This window comes from Onychostruthus taczanowskii, unplaced genomic scaffold, assembly GCF_017590055.1.
Source record: "Onychostruthus taczanowskii isolate IOZ18803 unplaced genomic scaffold, ASM1759005v1 scaffold2, whole genome shotgun sequence".
NCBI classification, from domain to species: domain Eukaryota; kingdom Metazoa; phylum Chordata; class Aves; order Passeriformes; family Passeridae; genus Onychostruthus; species Onychostruthus taczanowskii.
This window is the reverse complement of record NW_024499239.1, coordinates 3,001,408-3,021,535: the sequence shown is the minus strand read 5'-3', so window position 1 is coordinate 3,021,535 and position 20,128 is coordinate 3,001,408. Positions and strand designations below refer to the sequence as shown.

Genomic DNA, 20,128 nt, shown 5'->3' with positions numbered 1-20,128 from the left:
AAGATTTTGAAAAATACATAATAAAGATTCAGCATTGCAGTGCATTAAAAAATTAGTGTTGACAGTAGCAGACAGAATTTCATTTGCATAATGTGGAGGGGGGAAAAGACAATGGGACTAATTTTTTTTTAAATGAGAATTATGCGATCCAATGCTCAAATCACATTAATTAGTGATAAAGCAATTATTAGGAGACTTCAAAAATAGCATTTTGTTGAAAGCACATTTAAAAGAGAATTTGCACAAGTTTCATTTCCAGTCCTGTGGACTACTTCAGACAGACTGGTTACACTGTGCATCTAAATGTTTATCTCACATATAAAGGGCTCCTTTTTTTATTTGTATTTGATGTATTTGTAATCTAAGAGCTCAACTTAGCCCTTCTAAAAATTACTTTCTTTTGATTGTAGGAAAGAAGAACAGTGAAAAATGTTCACAATAGTTTTTTCTGTTTTTTTTCATACTCCTTCCTAGTTAACCAGGAAGAGGGGCTGTTCTAGTTTTGTTCAATTTACTGTCCAGATGGACTGTTACGGTTCTTTTTAACAAACCAAACTTCCTAATTAGAAGAGATCCACATACATCCCCCAATATGCAGATCTGGGTACTGATGAAACCCCGTGCTCATCACATCCAGGTTCTCCCACAGGTTTGGCTGCAAGTGGGTTCTGATTTCACTGCACAAGTCACAGTCCTGACTTCATTAAAGCATGTGTATTTACATGCTTTTTCAAACTAGGACTTTTGTGTTGCGATTGTCAATGAGGCACAAATGCTACAAATCCCACATAAAACTCCCTTTTGAATTTAATCAGCAATCTTGTAATTCTCAACTATATGGAAAATGATGGGGAAGGAAGAAGCTCTTAAACTTTTCTATTTATTTTTTAACAGTGTCACAAACAATTATAAGGCCAAAATACACAATATTCAATAGAAAATCTAAAATTAAGTAGCTGGTATTCGGTGAGAAAGACTGAGGTATATAAACTATTTTTAAAATTGTGCGGAAATTTGCATTAGTTATGAAAAGGTGCTTTTCCATTTTCAGCTAGTGGTTCATTGTCCAAGTGATCTTCCTGTATACCAGTAACTGTAATTGTGGCCAGCTGAACACAATGCTTTCAACAGCTAATGGTTCTTCAGAACACTTGCATTTTTTAAAACATTCTGTTTATTCTAACAGCAGTAATGTAGTAAAGTAAGACTATAACCAAAATAACCCATGATCTTCTTTTGATGTATCATTTTTACTGTTAAGTATGGAAAGTTCGGATTTTTTAGCTTACTTTAGATGTTGACAAATGAAAAGTACACTTCAGAAATTGTCAGACTTATCCCAGAGAAAACAAGGCTTAAAACAAAAAAGAAGAATGGCAATGCCAAGTATTTTTTTAGTTCTTCCACACTATATTGGCAATTGATAGAAGCACACAAAGATAATGTAATTACATGACTTTAAAACAGAATTTTAAAGTTACAAAACTAGAGAGCTTTTTGGCTGAGCATTTCCCTGAGTCTTCATTTTTAAAAATCATGTTAGACATCATATGCATAGGATCTGTTACAAAGGCCTCAATTAAAAAAGGCTGTAAGGAGAAGTTTGATACTTCTATTCTTAAAAAACCTAAGCAACAACTGCTGGGGAAGCAATTTCAGTCTTCAGAATCTGGTATTTTTCCTAAGGAGAAAAGCAAACTTCAGATACTTTTGCACTAAGACTTTGATAATTTGAAGTTACATCATCACACAATTTGTGCTTTGTGAACAAGTCTAATGGGGGAGCTTTTAGGGCAAGACCAAAAAAACAAACTTTGGGACTTCTACATAATTAAAAAACCTTTGGCTTTTATAGCATTTTGTGAGAAAATAGAAGGCACAAATGTGCATCAAAACTATATGATTTTATATTTTAATCTACTTACATTGTTTTCATCAGCATATTGGACTTTCTGTAAGTCTTTACTTAAAGATGTGTTTTAGTAACAGTAATTAGTTAACTGTCATAAGGCTTCTGTTTGACCTAAATGCAAGAAGGCTAGCAAGAAGGCATCATTGAAAAAGATACATTCAACAACATATGAATGATGTCCATCCACTAAAAGTTCACCATTCTAGCTCAACGGGATAGTCTCCAGTGAGACACGCTGTGCAATGACCAAGCTTTCCAATAAATGACTTGTGGGTTTTGGGGTTGTTGTCTTGTCTTGCTTTGATGCTTTCTTGCACAGATGATACCAACCCTTCCACAGAAAGATAGACAACACTGTCTGCTCCTAGAGGAAATAAAGGATCATCAGTTAAAGCTGCAATATTGTACCAAATGCAATGCTCTTTGGAAATGCAGTCACATTATCATACTTTATGGAAAAGAATGACTGAAAAATTTTAAGATTGTTGTATGTGTTGCCCTTCTCAAATGCTTTGTGTGCAGGGAGAAGACTCACTGAAATCTAGACAGAAGGTTCTGTTGGGAACAAATACATGACATATAACTGCAAACACAGAACCAAAGTCCAGAGTGTGTACTAAAACTCCCTGAGCTCCCTGTGGTCTCCCAGAGTTAACCTTAGTTCAGGTGTGGAAGTAGATGTGTGTGTGGCTAGTGCTTCCCAAATCTGAGCACCAAGGACTACCAAGCCTTTCTAGGACCTGGATGAGGGGAAGACCATCATATTAAAAAAAATCCTTATGCAATTCATGCAAATTTTCTAGCAGTAAGAATGTTTGATAGCCTTTTCATATTAGTTTTCTATCCTTTACACTCATGTGGTGAATAATACTTAAAAACAAGATCCTACAAACTTGAAATATTTCCATACACCTTCACAATAATTTGGGGAAAAAGATTCCATCACAGTATTAGACACTGAAAGTAAGTATTTAACGCAGGAAATCGGAGTTTACAGTGGAACATAAATTGTCAATCTTTCTTTTGTTCTGCTGCAAACACAACTCAAAATTTCAGAAGGTTTTTAACATTCTTTGATTGGTTTCAAAGTAATTTCTTTCAAAGTGAAAAATATACTGCAGTTAAAATTATTTACATAAACGTCAATTTGTAGAAAATTCAGTGGGTGTTTACATATTCTAAATGTATTTTTATGAATATCACTTCAATGCAAGTGAAACTACATCCACTTTTCAATATAGAACACATTTTCACTGCTTATTTTCTTCCTGGTATTTTGACTGCAATATCTTCTTTTTGTCAAGTTTCTCAGAAGGAGCTTTAAGTATTGGAAAGCTTTGTTGTCATACTTTATTTGCAACTTATGCTTATGCAATTATTCTAATACTTCTATTGTTTTGACCAATACAGATCCCTAACTATGTTTAAAAAAAAGTATGTAGCTGAATTGGTTTGATCCATAGAGTATTCACAATGCAGAAACCTAGCTTACCAACCTTACCATTATTTTGAAATATTATACAATACAGTTGACAACTCTTACAAGAGGGAAAAAAAAAGAAAGTAGCATTTACCTATATAGTTTGCAAGATCACGAAATTCAGGTCTGTTAGCAATGAGTTCTTCTTTAGTTGGAATGTTTATTCCCATGTAACAAGGAAATTTTATAGGAGGTGAAGCTACACGGATGTGCACCTGAATAAAAATAGTTTCAAAACAGGCAGATATAAGTTGATGGTCAGCAGATAATAGCAAAGTCTCAGTTCTACACAGTGATACTGAACAGAACACAGCACGGCACAGAAATCACTGAAGGGTTAAAAGATAACGTTTTTATCAGATGCCAACACAGCAGGAGAAGGTAAGACAGTTTTAGAACTTTTTTTTTTACAGTATTTCCTAATGTTCTTAGAAGGTTCCATCCTGATTTTACTCCTCTTCTGTGGTGCTTTGTAAGCAGAGACCTGTTCCTGTCACCCCAATCACTGAAAAGTCACACTCATAGAAAAGAACCTTCTTGACCTATCTTCACACTAAACACACACTAGCCATTGTTTTTTTCCACATTTGCCCTTTTAAATGAAGAAACAATGTATGGTAAAATGAAGTCAACCCCTGTGCTTTAACCTCCCATCAACTTCCATTTACATCTGTATTGTACTGACTTAAAATTTACTTACCTCTTTGGCTCCTGATTCTCTCAGTAGTTTTATTATGGGTGAAATGGTATTGCCTCTCACAATTGAATCATCAATGATAACAACTCGTTTGCCTTTAAAATTATCAGACAGAACACCAAACTTCTTTGCAACACCAAGTTGCCGTAACCTCATGTTTGGCTGGATAAATGTTCTCCCTACGTATCGATTTTTACAGAGTACTTCCACATACGGTAGTCCACACTGCAAACAGGACACAGTTAAACAGAATTAATATAGAAGGACTTGTTAGTCTCAGATACTGTTTTTTAAAGTGACCTTAGGACTTAGTAGGACTTCACAGTAACCAAAAAATGTTTTCACACCTTAATATAGAGGAATAATGACAGAAAAAACAAGGCAGGGGACTCAGTAAGAGTAGCCTACATACTGAAGATATAGATCTTTATCAATATGCAACTTTAAAGCCAACATCACTATAGTCCATTACATAAAGAGATGTGTATAAAAATGCTTGGGGGGAAAAAAGGAACAAGGTAACATTTACCTTTTGAGCATAACCAAGAGCTGCTGGGGTTGCAGACTCTGGAACAGTGCTGACCAGGTCTGCTTCCACAGGTGCTTCAATAGCAAGCTGCTGCCCACATCTTTTGCGGACTGAATATACCATCTGACCTACGAACAGAAAGAAGTGTTTTTCTTGGTATGCATGATTCACACTTCCTCTCAGTTTTCTGTATGAATTTCTCTGTCAAGTTGCAGGCATAGATGTCAGTCAGAAAAGTTCCAGAACTAATAAGCAATCACTTGCATAAGGTCATTTTTTATTTCCTTCCATAATGTCACATTCTAACATTCACATTTGTGTCACTATATGGAGAACTAAAATCCAATTTGCCCTAACTGGGTAACTAACTAAATGTGCTGTGGATGTTGCAAAATCTATCTGCAGGAAGAAATATAAATTATTTTGCCTGTCCATAACATGCACATTCTATTTTTAGACTGCTTTTTCCAACAGACAAAATTTATGCAATCCTTCTGTCTGTTTCTGTCCACTTACTGACTGTGAATCAGTTGGCAAAATCCGCCCTGAATTTAGTAAGGGGATAAGGGGACTCAAGCTTTTAAGGTCCTAAAAAAACTTGCAACGTGGGAAGGAACTGGAAGTATTGTGATGAGATGAGGCATAGCAAAAGCTACAGCAGCAGTACCACAGAATGTGAGAAGTAAGGATACTGAAGGGTAAGGCGATCATGAAAGAAAAGGAATTTGGGGTGAAACTGGCTTTATAAGGGTGGGGAATTGTACTGGATCAATGGATAGCATGTCCCTAGAAAGCAATGAAGAAGTTGTTTGCCAGATATGAGAATCCTGGCTAGTATTTTGAGAGCTTCTATTGAAATAATAATAAAAGCATTACACTGACAATGCCAAGTACTTAGATAATGTATAGATTTACGAGTTAAATTATAAGCATCTTCCTGAAATGACACTTATTGCAAAGAAAAATATCAAAATCAAGTTATTTTCTAAATCCTATTTTACCAGTCTAATTTTTAAAATGTTTCCTCAGAATCAATACAGTTCCTTTCTTCAGTCTCTCACTTTTAAAAGACATTTCATCTACCTTAATCATGTTTGTGGCCCTTTTCATCCCTCCCATAGGAGTATGCAGGCAGCCTATCTGAGGCTGAATCCACATCCAGAAACAGGAGGGTGATGTTACATGCTCCTCCTATTGAGTTTTATCTCAAAACATTTGCCAGCCCATTCTGTCCCAGCTGTGCTCTGTAAGCTTATATGCAGTGATTCTCTACTATGATCACACAGTCACTGTGCTCCAGGATAACTTCTTACACTATTTAGGGAAGAGCTCTGTATGTAACATTTTTTACCTTCAAAAATACTGTCTGGTCTTGCAAAATAAACGTATTCAAAGATGCAGAATGCTGATGGATCTCCTTCAGATCTTCGTACAACATCCAGTGTCTGGACATCATGCCTGGATATTTTCACAATCTCCCCAGGAAGGACCTCCCGATAGTACCTTGAAAAATAAATACAGAGAAGTTAGAAATGTCCTCAAGCTGGATGATAATTCTGAAGTACAAACAAGAGTCAACTGACAGGGAAAAATGTTTTTGAACATCCTAACATGAAAACTTGCTTTTATCTTAGGATTTGACCTGAAGCAGTTTAAGATCAACATGCTAAGACAACTGACCCTTACTAAAGCTAAAGTCTGAATTAATATCCAAAATCAATAAACTAAGTAAAAATACCAAACTTGGTATCAGAGAACTATGGTACTTGTCCTATGTGTAAGACATACTGCACAGGCTTAATTGAGATTGAATACATTTTAATAATATAGTCCTGTATCAATACTAGAGAACTTTTCTATGAAAGCTAATAAATCTTACAGTGCAATATAAGAAATATGGTCAAGAATAGAGGTGGTACCCAAAATAATCCTGCCTCACAAGCCAAATCTAGAGAAATATCTGTCTAGAGATGACAGATAGCTACCCCCAAATGACATAAAGCTGACTAGAAATATACCTTCTATTTCTCAAATCTGCAGAAGTATGGAATAGTTAGGTTTTACAAATTTGAGGTGAGCAAATCTGTGTTTATTCACTGGTCAGAAACTAGCAGTAGCAAGCAGTACTAGCTACTGAAGAAGTGTAGACAAAATTGCTTTATTGAAAACACACAGGATTCAGCTGATTTGTCTACATAGTGAGCTTTTCCAGCTGATTGTGTACATAGTGAGCTTTTCTTAACAGAAATTTCTGAAATTTCAGAATTTCTGAAAAGAAGTTTCAGAAAACAGTTGATTTTTTTCTAACAAGGAGGCCAGCTTACCAAACAGCATATGCTACAACTCAGGTTATTTCAGCCTGTGAACTACCAGTGTAACTTTTCTGTAGGTGAAGAATTATTTTGAAATGCAACTAGGCTGCTGAAAATGAGGGCAAAATGAATAAATTATATGGGTAATCACGTATAATGCAACAAGTAAGAGGCACTTGCTTTGTGATAGTAGTTGTCTTTACTGTTACTTTCTGCACACATAATTCTTTTTTTACAATCATCTGTTTGAGAAAATAAACTGGCAAAAACCAGGACTGGCAAAAACATCCTCCACAGCAAACTAAACCTTCATGTTGTTGTAACTGTGGTGTCTTCATGTTGTTATAATTGCGAAATTTGGCAACTTGGGATTTAATGTTTAATCAATGTCTAAGGAAGAGTTTTCAGATAAAGTAAGAATCAGGCCACTTACTCAGCACCAATAGATAAAAAGCTGCAGGATTCAGAAGAAACAACCCATCCTTCTGTTTCAGTGTTATCTTTTCCTGAAGTAAAAGATTTCAGTTAGAGTCGCCAGTTTTTGCTACCATGACCCCCCACAATCACATTTTTGCTGCAATATCTGGCTTGCTATGGTTTCCAAGTGTGCAATAGAAGACTATAGTAATTTCTAACTAAAATGTATAGCATTCCACTGTTTCCACCTTTCCATTACTTAAAAAAAACTCGCAAACACATCCACAAAATAAACATCATAAACCTGTTCTAGGCAGAAGTGGAGTAACAGCATCATAGTTACAAGCTCATGAAGAGAAACAGTTCAAGTAACTACCTTTGCTATCCTTGCACTATTTCAAACTTTTCAAATTCTAGTTCAGTGACTTTAGATAGACATAATTACTTTTGTTGACACAAGAAACTCCTTACTTACTCCTATGCTAAATAGGTTGATAGAGAGATGATTTTGATTACAATGGATGCTGGACTGAATTCCAGTGAGAGTTTTGAGAGTCAACCATAGGAAAGATATAATTGTGTCACATAGGGTAGGAATGTCTATATGCTTAAAAAATCTTGGTAATTTATCTTGTGGTTAAAATTACTCAGTTTTCTAAAGATATGGAAGAATTTATTGATTTGCCTTTGAATTATTTTAGTTTGCAACAAGTGAAGAAAATAGTTATTTGCAGGCTGAACAGGAACACAAGGAATTTTTTCCATAAACTGCTTGTGTAATGGTCCAGTTACCACATGTGACTGGGCTGCTTGGAATTCAGAGATACACTGCAAGTAATCCAGCACTTTTGCCCACCTTACTACAGGAGAAAAAAGGAAGAAACCAGGCTTGTTTCTAGACATTGTCCTGAGCAACTGGTTTTAAGTGGCCTGGCTTGAGCAGGGATTTGGACCCACGGCCTTCAGAGCTCCCTTCCAATCTCAATCCCTTTGTGATTCTATTCATCAGTGCTTTCTTGTTTAAGCAATGACAATTATTTAAATTGTACTACAGTTGGGATGCTCAATTGTGGCTATCATTAGGCCACTAAGATTCCCTATATCTGTGAATGGAATTTTGCACACTTCCTATAGATGATTTTTTTTCTTACCAACTTTATTTTTCAAAACTGATTTTTGCATCACATATACCTACTTACACCGCAGTAAGTGTAGCTTTAATTACTTATATCAGTGATTTCAAGCACACACTATGCATATGGAGATTCACACACACACACACACACACACACACACACACACACATATATATATATATATATATATATAGATAGATAGTTTACCTTTTCCATTCATGTCCCCTACTGGAATAAGGCGACCAATGCAGAGTGGGCGATTCCCATACGGATCACGTACTGCATAGATTATGTCTTTATGCATAATTAGCAATGAATATGACGTTGGAGTTTCCTTCATTAGGTTTTTTATTCTGGAATGAGACATAGGTGAACATAACTGTGAGCCACACGAACAGCTGTGTGCATTTACAGCTGCACATCATGCCGAGGTGCAGTGGCTGGGGTTGAGTGTGAAGCCCGTGCTCCTCACCTTGCCACCCAGTCGGCCGTATCGTCGTTTTCCAGCGGAGGTGTGAAAGCCAGCAGCTGGGTGATCAGTTCACTGTCAGAACTGGTCGACAGTCCCACCCCGTGCCGCATAAGCTTTTAAAACACAAGCAAAAAGTGTTACCAGCATTAAAAAAAGAAAATCTCACATCACACTGCTCAGATTTGAACTTAACAACACCTTGGTGCAAAGAACAAGTGTTTTACAGTGCTTCAGGTGATCACAGCATAATAATGCCAAGTTTCTTCCAACAAACCAACTATGTAAAATCTTCTATGCTAACACTACATTTTTCCTTTTTCATCTCATTCCTTTGCTCCACATGCAACCAAAAGCAATGGCACCAACATTCAGGGCATAAATTCATGTTTGGGTGATTTAATTAGCTTTTTGCATGCTCTAGGAAGAGAGTTAAACTATAGAAGAGAAAATATGAAATTGCCTGTAATAGATCCAGAAAGAGATGTCAAGGCAGAATCCACTTCACAGGATTTCCCGCCCCCCCCAAATGATTTATTTTGATTAGGGAGCTCTTTCATAACCCAAAACAGTCTGGTACTAAGCAAAAGTCACAGCAGCCATATTGCTCATTTCTGCCTCACACTCAGAAAGAAACAATGCCAGAGCCCCCAAAGGAGGTACTAACCTTCCTTCTGAGTCGTGCAGCATTTGTTAGCTCCCCATTGTGTGCCACAGCGATCTTCCCATGAAGAGTCTCTACAACAAAAGGCTGGCAGTTCTGAAGCTCAGAAATTCCTGAGGTGGAGTACCTTGTGTGCCCAATACCAAGGTTTGAAGGGTACAGCTTCTTCAGGCTGTCTGCACTGAAGACATGGTTTATAAGACCCATTCCCTTTGGGAGAAAAAAAAAGAAAAAAAATGTTCTGTTGGTTTTATTTTCCTGGTGACTTTGTAAGTTCTTCTTCTGCTTAATGCTGATACAGTAGTATTAATGGAACTTTAAGAAAAAGGCAAATAACCTGAAAGATATGGGAAAGAAAGAGGCTGAGTAGGTCAGAGTGCTGTATCACATCCCTTTAGTCCTGTTTTTAAATAAAGCAATCTACATTTCTGTGCTGAAGATTTCATGGAACAATCTATTCTCTGACTAAAAATAGATACTTTTAAGGCTGTGGTCATTATGCGTCTTGTAACAACCCCCATGATTCTCTCAGCTTGAGAAAGTGTGTGTGACCTTCTCGGGCCTCCATTCTCTCTTAGATTCTGTTTATTGCTACCTCTGGGTAAAGTAATTGCCACTTCCTCAAGTCTCACTAGTGTAAGAGTTACTCATCCATCTCCTTGTGCATAGTCTGTAACAGTATTTTCTTTCGTTTTAAGATCAACAAGAGCATCAATGCTCTTCCAAATCTGCAGAGTTAACACCTGAGGTGCAGGGTGACTCTGGTAAAAAGTTTTTGTGACATCATTAGCATATTCTGGGTAATTTCTGTGTGTTTGCCACTGTATGCACAGAAACACCTATCAGGACAACAGTTGGCAAGTTTGTTTTAAGCATATACTCAAGACAGGTAACAAAACCAGATACTCTGACAAAATCAGAACAGCCTATCAAGCATGTTACTTTTTCTCTAACTGCACTGTTTCTTACCAGAAACTAACTTACATGCATCTCACTTAAGAATACAAACCATTTATTTGAATTTTACCTTGTGCACTTTGAATGCCTGGGATGACTCGCCATCACTTGTCACAATTCCAGCGCTCTCCTGGCCCCTATGGACAAAATAAAATTAACATAAAGCACTGACATGATTATGAAACACTAACATTTAAAAAATGCAATGGATATGCATTTTTAAATGGCATTTTAATTTGTTGTTTGTTGTTTTATTTTACAGACTTATAATTGCTGTGTTAATTGCAGGTTTCTTGCCTGTGTTATGCTTTATTTTAAGACAGTCACATAAGGTTTGTGCCTACAAAGTCCACTAAATTCAGTGGGAATCTTCTCACCAGTAAGTACTGGCTCAGACTCTTAATGGACTTCAATTTCAGTACGAGCATAAAGTAAAAACAGCTGCTTAACTGGAAAAGCCATTTTTAGAGGCATAATGGTCTATGCAATAGTACCAGGTCCTATAATGCTACTAGGTCCTATTTCTGCTTAGGATTGTCAGATGTCATTAAAAACTGATGGTGTTACTTAGGGGAATGGATTGTCTTTTCCATTGATCACCTATGCAGAAGCTTTTGCATTTTTGCACTTAGGCAGATAAGCTAGCATTTACACCTCTAATGATGATGAAAGCGTCTGAGTGCATAAGCTAATGTTGGGCATCTCAGCTTCTGAACTCAGGCAAAACAAGTCTGATGTCCAAGTGTCACTGCGAATAGAAATACTTCTCTTAAGTACACCAGCCTTGGGCTGGCAGCTGTGCTTTGTTGAGCAGAAGAGCTGATTCAGCTGAAATACGTGTGTTTTCCCTGTCCTGCTGCCTGTCTTCCCCAGCCCTTCCCACTGCTGGGTCCCCTGGGTGTACCCCAGATCCCCTGATGCTGCCCTGCCCAAGGCAAGCAGAACACTGTACACTTGTCCACAGTTTGTAATCCAGTCCTTATCCATTGAAAAGGTCTGCTTTGCAGACTGGATTTTTTTTTTCTGAATAACCGCGCAGGCTGCTCCATCTCCTTTTAAAAGACTTCCTGAAATAAGGCACTGTTGCCTACAACAAAACTGCTGCTATGTGCCTGCCTGTGCCTGCAATACTCATCAGGACTGGTGGATGCGTGAGCTCCTGCCCACTCTCATACACAAAAATGTCTGAATAGGAAAGATATTTTTCTTAAAAAGGGAAAGACAATTAATGTCCTGTTGGTCACTGGACTGGTTTAACTGAGTTGAAGTCACTGGAATTATTTATTACAAGCGACAAGAGAACTGGGCACAAAAATCAATAGAATGAATGCTAATCTACAACTGACATGCTCATTACCAATTTTCTCCAGTTCATAAAATCCCTTTATTTGTTACTAGTCTCAGTTGGATGTAAAGCAAAAATTTTGAAGAATGCTTGCTTACAGAAAGCAAAACAAACCAAACTTCCCACCTATCTGAACAAATTTACCCTGTTAGTGACACAGTTCTTCAAAGAAAATAATCAGAGATGAAGACGCTCTTAAAGCCATTTACTTTCTCTAAACACAAAGACTGGTAGTAAGACTTAAGGGTTGATGCACTGCATTCAGCAACTTTTAATTGCAATGTTAATATTACAGGACGTTTCCATTTTAATACTGTCATGGTCTCTTTAAATAGTAACTAAATCACTAGGAAGAGAGAAGCAGATACCCCAAGGAAAGCCCTGGTCAAGGCATTGGATTACATCTTTCATTCAGCACTGACAAAAGGCATGGGATCTCAGTGTCACTACAACAATGCTTGCACCACTTTACCAGACTTGAAGCATGCCAGCTTTTATTAAAACATCACCAATATATAAAACGTGTCTCTACGGCCCGCAGCTCAGAGGGAAACCGCGCAGAGATGTGAAGATGTAGGGCAGCACGATCCTAAACGCGACCCTTGTGGGGAAGGCTCGGTCCCGCGGCCGTGGCCCCTCGGGAGCAGGGGCTGCCCGGGGCCTCCCGGCAGACCCCAGGCCACAAGGGGTGCGTGTGTGACGTTGCTTTGTTTTGCTGGGTTTGAGATTTTTTTTTAAAGGAACGAAACATACTCCTTTTTGCCTCGCTTCTCACACCCTGGTGCCCCCACTGACTCCCGAAATAGAGTCACAGCAGTCAGCCCCGGCCCGGCCTCCCCTCCCCGCCGGCGGAGCCGCTTCCCTCGCGCGGCTCCAGCGCCGAGCCTGCTTATTAGGCAGCGTCTCAAGTTACTCCCCTCAGGCAGCTTGAGCCAGTAAAACTAGATCCTTTCATCTCGGCGGAGCTTACTGACAACCAGCCGTCTGGTTTCCTAGGAAACAAAATCTTGGCTAGAAATAGTGAATCATTTCCAGGTCACTTTCAACATGGAGAGTGGAGCAGGGAAGCATTGGACTGAGGAGGAGGTTAAAGCCTTGTTAAGCGTCTGGTCAGAAAAAAATATCAGAAAGCAACTGCACGGCACCCTGAGGAATAAAGGAATATTTATCTACATTGCTAAAAGGTTGCAGGAGTTGGGAGTGTGCAGGGACTGGAAACAGTGCCGTGCAAAGTACAAAAACCTGAAGTACGAATACAGAACGGTTAAATATGCCCACAACTCTGGGGATGTCACTAAAACCATGAAGTTTTTCCATGATCTGGATGCCATATTGCGATATGAGCCTGTCACACAATTAGCAGCAGAAGAAAACGGCAGGTGTTCTGCGACTGAGACGCAGCTGAACACAAGCCCCACAACAGACAGCACGCAAGGTAAAAAAAAATATTTTTGCTTCTATTTTTCTCTCTTTGCTTAAAACCCAAAGGGAACAGAACCAAAGCCTGACTTGGCTGGCGCTGGAGTGGAGGCTGCTCAGCCCCGGCAGCGCTCAGCGCTGTTAGAAGTGACTGGATGCACGCCTCGCGCAGGGGAATAAAATGTTAGCACCCACCAGTGTCGAAGTCTGTAAATACAGTGTAATTCCAGCAAAATTACGCTAACTGCCTGTATTGCAGCCTCGGTGAGTACTTGCTAGTGTCCAGGCTCCTGCACGGGGTGGAAATGCTGAACTAAAATAAGCTGCTTTCTTTCTCTTTGCCTGTCATTCATAGTACTTTGGAAGCAGATTTTCTAGAGCTCCAATTCAGATGTAAACGTAATGAAAAAGAAAATAAAAGGTTGAAACTGTCAGGGTGTTGTAAAAATCGTTATTTGTTGTGATACAAGTGAAATTTAGGATTTTTATTCTTATTTCTCATATATATATATCAGCTTGATATTTAGGTGTGATGACTTAAGGTCTAAGCAGTTTTACTTTAACATTCAAGAAACACATGTGTAATAATCTCTCATTAAAAACTCTAGCAGTGAAAGTAAAAATTATCATATTTATCAGACTGTTTTATGGCAGACCAAGTGAATACAGCTGCCTTTATTCTGAGGAGGGTTTTACTAAATTATTTGCATCTCTTGTTTTATTCAACCTTCTCTGCATATGCATTTAAGCTCTGATTAACATTTCATTAGGGTCAATCTGCTGTTTGACATCACTCAAATCTCCTTGTCACATCCTAAATGTCACTGAAGCACAAGCCCTAATGATAGTTATAAGTACCAAAATAAGATGACTAAAAAGAGAAATTAAAAGCTTAATTTGTTCCCATGGTATGTAGCAATTTACATTACTTTTGTGAATATTTTTTAAGAAAACAAGAAACTCAACGTTATTGCCAGGAGTCATTGTCAAAGGTATAAAAAAGAGCTGGACATTGAGTTTGTCCTTGTACCATTCCATGTTTCCCTCTACAATGCTGTTTTACAGATCTGAGGAAAAGAAATTGCCATTTTTCTTTGTCATTGTTTACCTTAACAAAAAGCTTGACCTTAATTTGTCATCACTATCAGAAAGCCTGTAATCTGTCAAAGTCACTTCAAATTAAAATGGAAATTTTATAATATTGTAATGTGCTCTCTGCACTGTGAATTGCAATCCATTTTTAAATTTAAAGTTACAGAACTGATGCAAGCTAATACAAGCTGATACACTTTGAAGACTACATGAAATCAGGATAGTGTCCTACATCTGAGGATCTGCCATTATATTATCCTCTGTGTTTTGATGTAGCTTGCACCTGGTAATCCTGATTCTCATCTGCTTTAGACCTCTAGCAAATTTGTATCAGCAAAAGTTAATTTCAATTTGGAATCCCAAACTGTAGTATCTATAAAAACAATTACCTGCGTGAGACATGCCTTGTTTTGAAGCACTAGGACAGTCAGGTTTTAAAGCTGGTCTAATTAAATATATCCCTCGATTGCACAAGCACTTCTGTTACTACCTCCAGCAAAAATAAAATGCAGCTAACTGTAATAATGCAACACTAATCCAAAAATTCAAATGCAAGATTTTTGCAACAACCGCAACTGAGCCGCAACTAAAGCACACTAAGGTAGAAATGTGTCCTGCAGCTATGCAGAATGCATGCATACATCCACCACAAGGGGCTGAGGGAACAGCCGTGAGATCATCAACTTTCTTATTTAAGAATGCAAGTCAAGCTACTAACACAGTACTACAGGCCCAGTCCTATTCCACCTGCAGCCAGAGTCCGATGCCTGCCCAGGCCAGTTCTTTGAAGAGCACTTGTAAGGCAAAACTGGCATCAGTGGCTCTGCAGCTGATGCTCTCAAGTCCTTCTGCAGGGACAGAGCTGCCAGTGTCGCTCCCGCAGAGGGAAAGGCAATTGCTGGCACCGGCCAAGGCAGCCCCCCATTCCTGCCCCAGCAGCAACTGCAGGACCCCTCCTGGGCTTCTCCCTTTCAACCACAGTGTGTTACAGGGGAGGAGAGAAAAATGGTCCCTCACTTCTTTTAAAACAGATAAAGACATCTCATTTTGAGGGAGCTGGAGGAATCAAGGATGTCTTGGCTTATGGCTTGGGTAGCAAGAACAAAGTGCTATCAGCAAACTAAAACCTGTGACTAATAATACATGTCCACCATGAACATCTCATTTTGTTTTAAGAAATTGGTTGCTATACTGATTTGTCTTTTTAAAAAGCATGACAGGGGACAGGGCATGTTCCCAAATAATTCACCATATATTTATCATTCTGCTTAGCCTCAGTCTCAATATTCTTATGCATGCTTAATGTAAAGATGCAAAGCATGTCTTTACATTATCTCAGCTACTGGGAGATTGCTGGGAAGCGGGAGCAACAGGAAGGGAAGAAAAGAGACTACTTTTTTTTATAGGACTATATGGTATTTCAGTAGTGTTCCCCTGAGGGTTTTCAAACGTGGTAGAATCAATTTTCTTTTGAAAGTGTATTCGAAGAAATTATTGCTGAAAATCTTAGTAAAATCTGAGAGGGGTGTCTCAGGACAAACCTAGTAGCAACACATACCAGTTCCCAGCTTGTTCATGAAAAGATAAGCATAAGCACATACAGAAATGTAAGCAGAGATGTTCATTCTGCCCTCCCAAAACACATTTCAGAGGCAGAGTTGTAACTTACAAGTCAAAACATTCACTTCTCTTCAAGTATAGTTTGCGTATTATTGCACTAATCAACAACCAAAAAAATCTATGTGAAGTGATGGTGTGCTATGAAAAATGGTATCTTCCATTACAGTTCAAATGAATGACCTTCCCATTTTGTTAATCATGTTAAATACAAAGATTAATAAACTAAATACATTATTTAAAAAATACTTGCCTAGTAATTTAAGTTGTTTACACTTTTTATATTTATTTCTTTATGTTTAAATATTAAGACAGTGGTCACCTTGCTTGACCTTCAGTTTACCTCAGCAAATGCAGAAAGATTATCGCTGAGCAGAAATGCATCAGCAATGACTGGCAGAAAACTCAGCTACTAAAATGCAGGAAGATCTTTCAGGAATGCTGACAATAAAGTGCCACTTACATATTGTTTTCCATGTCTGCACTTTTCAACGTGTCATTGGCAGTATTTTATATCTTTTTTTTTTTTTAACAAGTGTGCAATAATTTTATTGAGTAGCTTTTCTGGTATAGTAATATCTTTTTGTGGTAACTGTTCTCACTAAAAATAAAAGAAGTTTCTCTTTTAATATAACAATGTAATTAACCTTGCACATGCTAGTGCCTATGGCACACACTCAGAAGCCTTCCAGCAGATAATTTATTCTCCTCTCCCTGTTTGCTTTGCTGCTCTTAAGCAGTTGAAATGCCAGTCCTGTCGCTGGAGGTGGAAGCATGAGCAGCATCTCCTGCCAGGGAAGCCAGGCAGTCAGAGATCAGGCCACTGCATCTATGAGTCACAGGAGCTGAAAGCCAGGAGGATTTAAGATAATGGTTTCAAACGCAGTTTTCAGACGTCAGGGGTAGGAGATTGCATCCTAACTGCACCTCATTACTGCTCCCCGTGACGAACCACCGCAGAGCTGTGAGCTTTGATCTGGGTGCCCTGCCTGGCTGGAGCTCACAGAAGCTCAGCTCCCATACAAGGAAGCAACATTTCAAACCTCCTGTCAACATGGTATGTAGAAAACAGCACACTACCACAAAAAAACTGACAAGTCTGCACTCTGAAAATCTAGCTGGTTCTGAACCTGACGTACATATGCTGCTTTTTATACTTACACAGCAATTGCTATAATGTTAATGTTATAATTTTAAACAAATGTAGAAAAGCTATGCTGGAAAAAGCTAGACTTAATCCTGTCAGCTACAAATATGCCTGTTGTCAAGTCACAATGAATATGGGTTCTCTCCCCATACTGTTAATGAATTCCATTGATTTCCAGAGCTCTTTGTAGAACATCCTGATTCTCTTCATACTCTTCTAGGAATTTATTTTGTTACATAAATGGATTTGTGATTTTATGAATCTGTGTGAAAAGTTTGCCTTTATTTGTATGTCTCTTACTTTACATTATTATTTACACTGAATACTGAGTCACAAGAGCATACAAGTCACTAGAATCAAGTCAGTTTCAACCAGAATTTTTAAAAGCATTTCAAACAGGCTTCATGTACAAGACATAAAATTATTTGCCTCCTATAACTCATGTCCCCCTTATAGGGACAGCTAAATTAATTTAAAATTTAATTTAACTACAAATTGAGTGTCGAGATTCCCAAGTTAAAGATCTTCTCATAGTGTATGGACATTTAAATTTAAAGTGTTAATTTAGTCCATACCTATTTTTCATCTAAAATCTCTTTCCTTCCCAGGTGAAATACCAATTTCTTTAGAAGATGATGAGGATGCTGCAGGAGATCCACTACTTTTTATCTCTCATGCCAGACCAGTTCAACTAGGTATAGTATGATGGTACATAGAGATTATAAACTAAAAAGCAGCATGAGTGTCAGAGCACTTCCTGACAGCTTGAAAACACTGTCATTCTGTTTCTGATCAGTAGAGCTTTAATGCAGCCAGCCTCTGGCACCATCTCCTTTCCAGAGCTAGCACTCAGCAGTGTCATGCATCACTAGACACTGACCACTGTATATGATGTAAGACCTGCATCAGCCCCATCTGCATGCCAAACACATCCCATGCTATAGCTCAATCATGTTAAACTGCATTAACCACAGTAATTTTGTTAAATGCCAGTGGAAAATACGCCAAATGCTAGAGAGGATACCCATGTCAGCTCGTGGCTTTTCCCTAGCTCATTTTCTTAAGACATGGATGCTTAAAGTAGCATGAGTGAGTGGCCTGAGCCAGGAGAGAGATGCAGAGCAATTCAGACTTGCAGTGGTCTTCAGCATAACTTCAAAATCACCTCTCCAACCAAGGAGTGGTCAGCAGAGCTTTAGTCCAACCAATCATAGAACTCATTTGGAAAACATCCTACTCTAGTAGTTTTGCTCAGCAAAGTTACAAAGCAAGGTATAAATCTGGCAAGACAGAAGGAGGAAGAGCATCCTAGGTGTGAGCCCCTTCAAGGGGAAGCTACAAGAAATGGAGAAACAAACACATTTTAGGCAGATTTAAGCAAGTGATGTGCTGATTCGTTGCCCAGATGAACAGCAGCTGTCCTGAATTTCCTACATGCTCTTTCTATTTTTTTATATACCCTCTATGCCTTAGTGTACATTCCAGTCCAGTTACAACAACTTCCATTACAAAATCTGCAAGGTGCCATATTTAGGAAGAAAACAAGGCACAGGCTAAGCCTATGGCTATTATGTTACACATTACACCCCTCTTGCCTGGCATAGAAAGAAATTAAGGAAGAGACCAGAATGTCACATGGAATTTATGCACACATAAAATACTTCATGCATATAAACAAAACACGCAGAAAGTGTCTGAATCAAATTTTACAGGAACATGTTTTTATTTCTCAGTGCTCAACACACTGCCAAAGAGAAAAATCTTCAGTTCTGAAGAAACTGCTTTCTACAAAGTCAGCAAAATAACTTCAATTGCATGGGCTCTCAAGTATGTACTAGTACTAAAATGCCCTCCCCTAGTACCTCTTCTAGTCTGTTAAGTTTCAGGCACTATCTCAGAAACCACTGAAAGAAAAATGTTGACCCCTTTGTATCTATAATGCCTAATATTTTGTTTTTATTTCAGCAGATTTCTCAGGTTTTAGGAAATTTAGAAGAAGATTAAATATAGCATAAATGCATCTCTCAGATTTAAAAAAAAATTGTATATCCTGCTTAAACATTTTTTAAAAGCAAATTAGGACTAAAATGCTTTTAAGATATTAGGAAAATTTTTGCACTGACCATAACAACTTTGTTTCAAAGCAGTACTTGTAGGCAGGATATTTTGAATAAGCATGTTTTTTAAATGGAATGAGAAACAAACAAATCCACCACTTTCCACTCTGCATACAGCAGAATAAGTGAGCAATATACTAAGTCACCAGAACTCATTTGAACTAATATCCACAACCAAAAGTGAGCTCAGTTGGAAATGAACTGACTAGTGAGAAATACTGGTCTATGCAAAGAGTAAAGAAGCTTTATTTCTCCCAGATGCCCCCGTGCTCTATGGCTTTGACTGGGAAGTGTAGAGAGCGCCTCCTTGCATTCTTCATCCTCTCTTCTTGCCATCTTCCTAGGCCTTTCCTCTCTGGCCTATCTGATGTTGGCAGTTATCATCTATGACAGTTCCTATGGTTTGATTCACCAGTAAGTCAGCATTTGCTTTCACTGCCTCAGGAAGAAATGGAGAAAGCATAACTGATGTGCCACCTGAAAATTACCATTCTCAACTACTCCGCCTATGAGCTGGCTGCTGCAGTCTTGATTAACCCAGGACTATAAGGAAAAAAAATGGTATCTGTTAGAACAACTTACTGACAACTAGAATGAATTATGGAGACTAGAAAAGAACAGCTTTATCTAGGACAAGTTTGTCCCCAGACAGGTTATTATAAATATGCTCCACTGAAGCTCTGTGCACAATCAAGGGTCTGATACTGTGGCCACCACAGGTACCTCAGTGGCTATAAAGGATCAAATCCCCATAATCTGGTTTGCTGTTCCAGAAAAAGACACTGACAAAGGCATTGATCACTGCAGTATGATAAAAC

The 20,128-nt window shown here is 38.3% G+C and overlaps 2 protein-coding genes across 2 annotated transcripts in view; one reads left to right on the top strand and one right to left on the bottom strand.

The window, feature by feature from the left end:
- Positions 1 to 861: 861 nt before the first annotated feature.
- Positions 862 to 20,128, bottom strand: part of PPAT (phosphoribosyl pyrophosphate amidotransferase) — a 42,096-nt gene continuing 22,829 nt past the window's right edge. The window contains exons 2-11 of the mRNA XM_041402966.1: positions 10,644 to 10,710; positions 9,620 to 9,826; positions 8,956 to 9,068; positions 8,691 to 8,836; positions 7,364 to 7,436; positions 5,970 to 6,121; positions 4,619 to 4,746; positions 4,093 to 4,314; positions 3,487 to 3,607; positions 862 to 2,276 (exon numbers count right to left, since the gene is read on the bottom strand). Coding sequence (XP_041258900.1) covers positions 2,107 to 2,276; positions 3,487 to 3,607; positions 4,093 to 4,314; positions 4,619 to 4,746; positions 5,970 to 6,121; positions 7,364 to 7,436; positions 8,691 to 8,836; positions 8,956 to 9,068; positions 9,620 to 9,826; positions 10,644 to 10,710 — 1,399 coding nt within the window. The 3' untranslated portion in view covers positions 862 to 2,106. The remainder of the gene's footprint in view (positions 2,277 to 3,486; positions 3,608 to 4,092; positions 4,315 to 4,618; positions 4,747 to 5,969; positions 6,122 to 7,363; positions 7,437 to 8,690; positions 8,837 to 8,955; positions 9,069 to 9,619; positions 9,827 to 10,643; positions 10,711 to 20,128) is intronic.
- PAICS (phosphoribosylaminoimidazole carboxylase and phosphoribosylaminoimidazolesuccinocarboxamide synthase) overlaps positions 12,966 to 20,128 on the top strand; it is a 40,449-nt gene continuing 33,286 nt past the window's right edge. The window contains exon 1 of the mRNA XM_041402968.1: positions 12,966 to 13,353. Coding sequence (XP_041258902.1) covers positions 12,966 to 13,353 — 388 coding nt within the window. The remainder of the gene's footprint in view (positions 13,354 to 20,128) is intronic.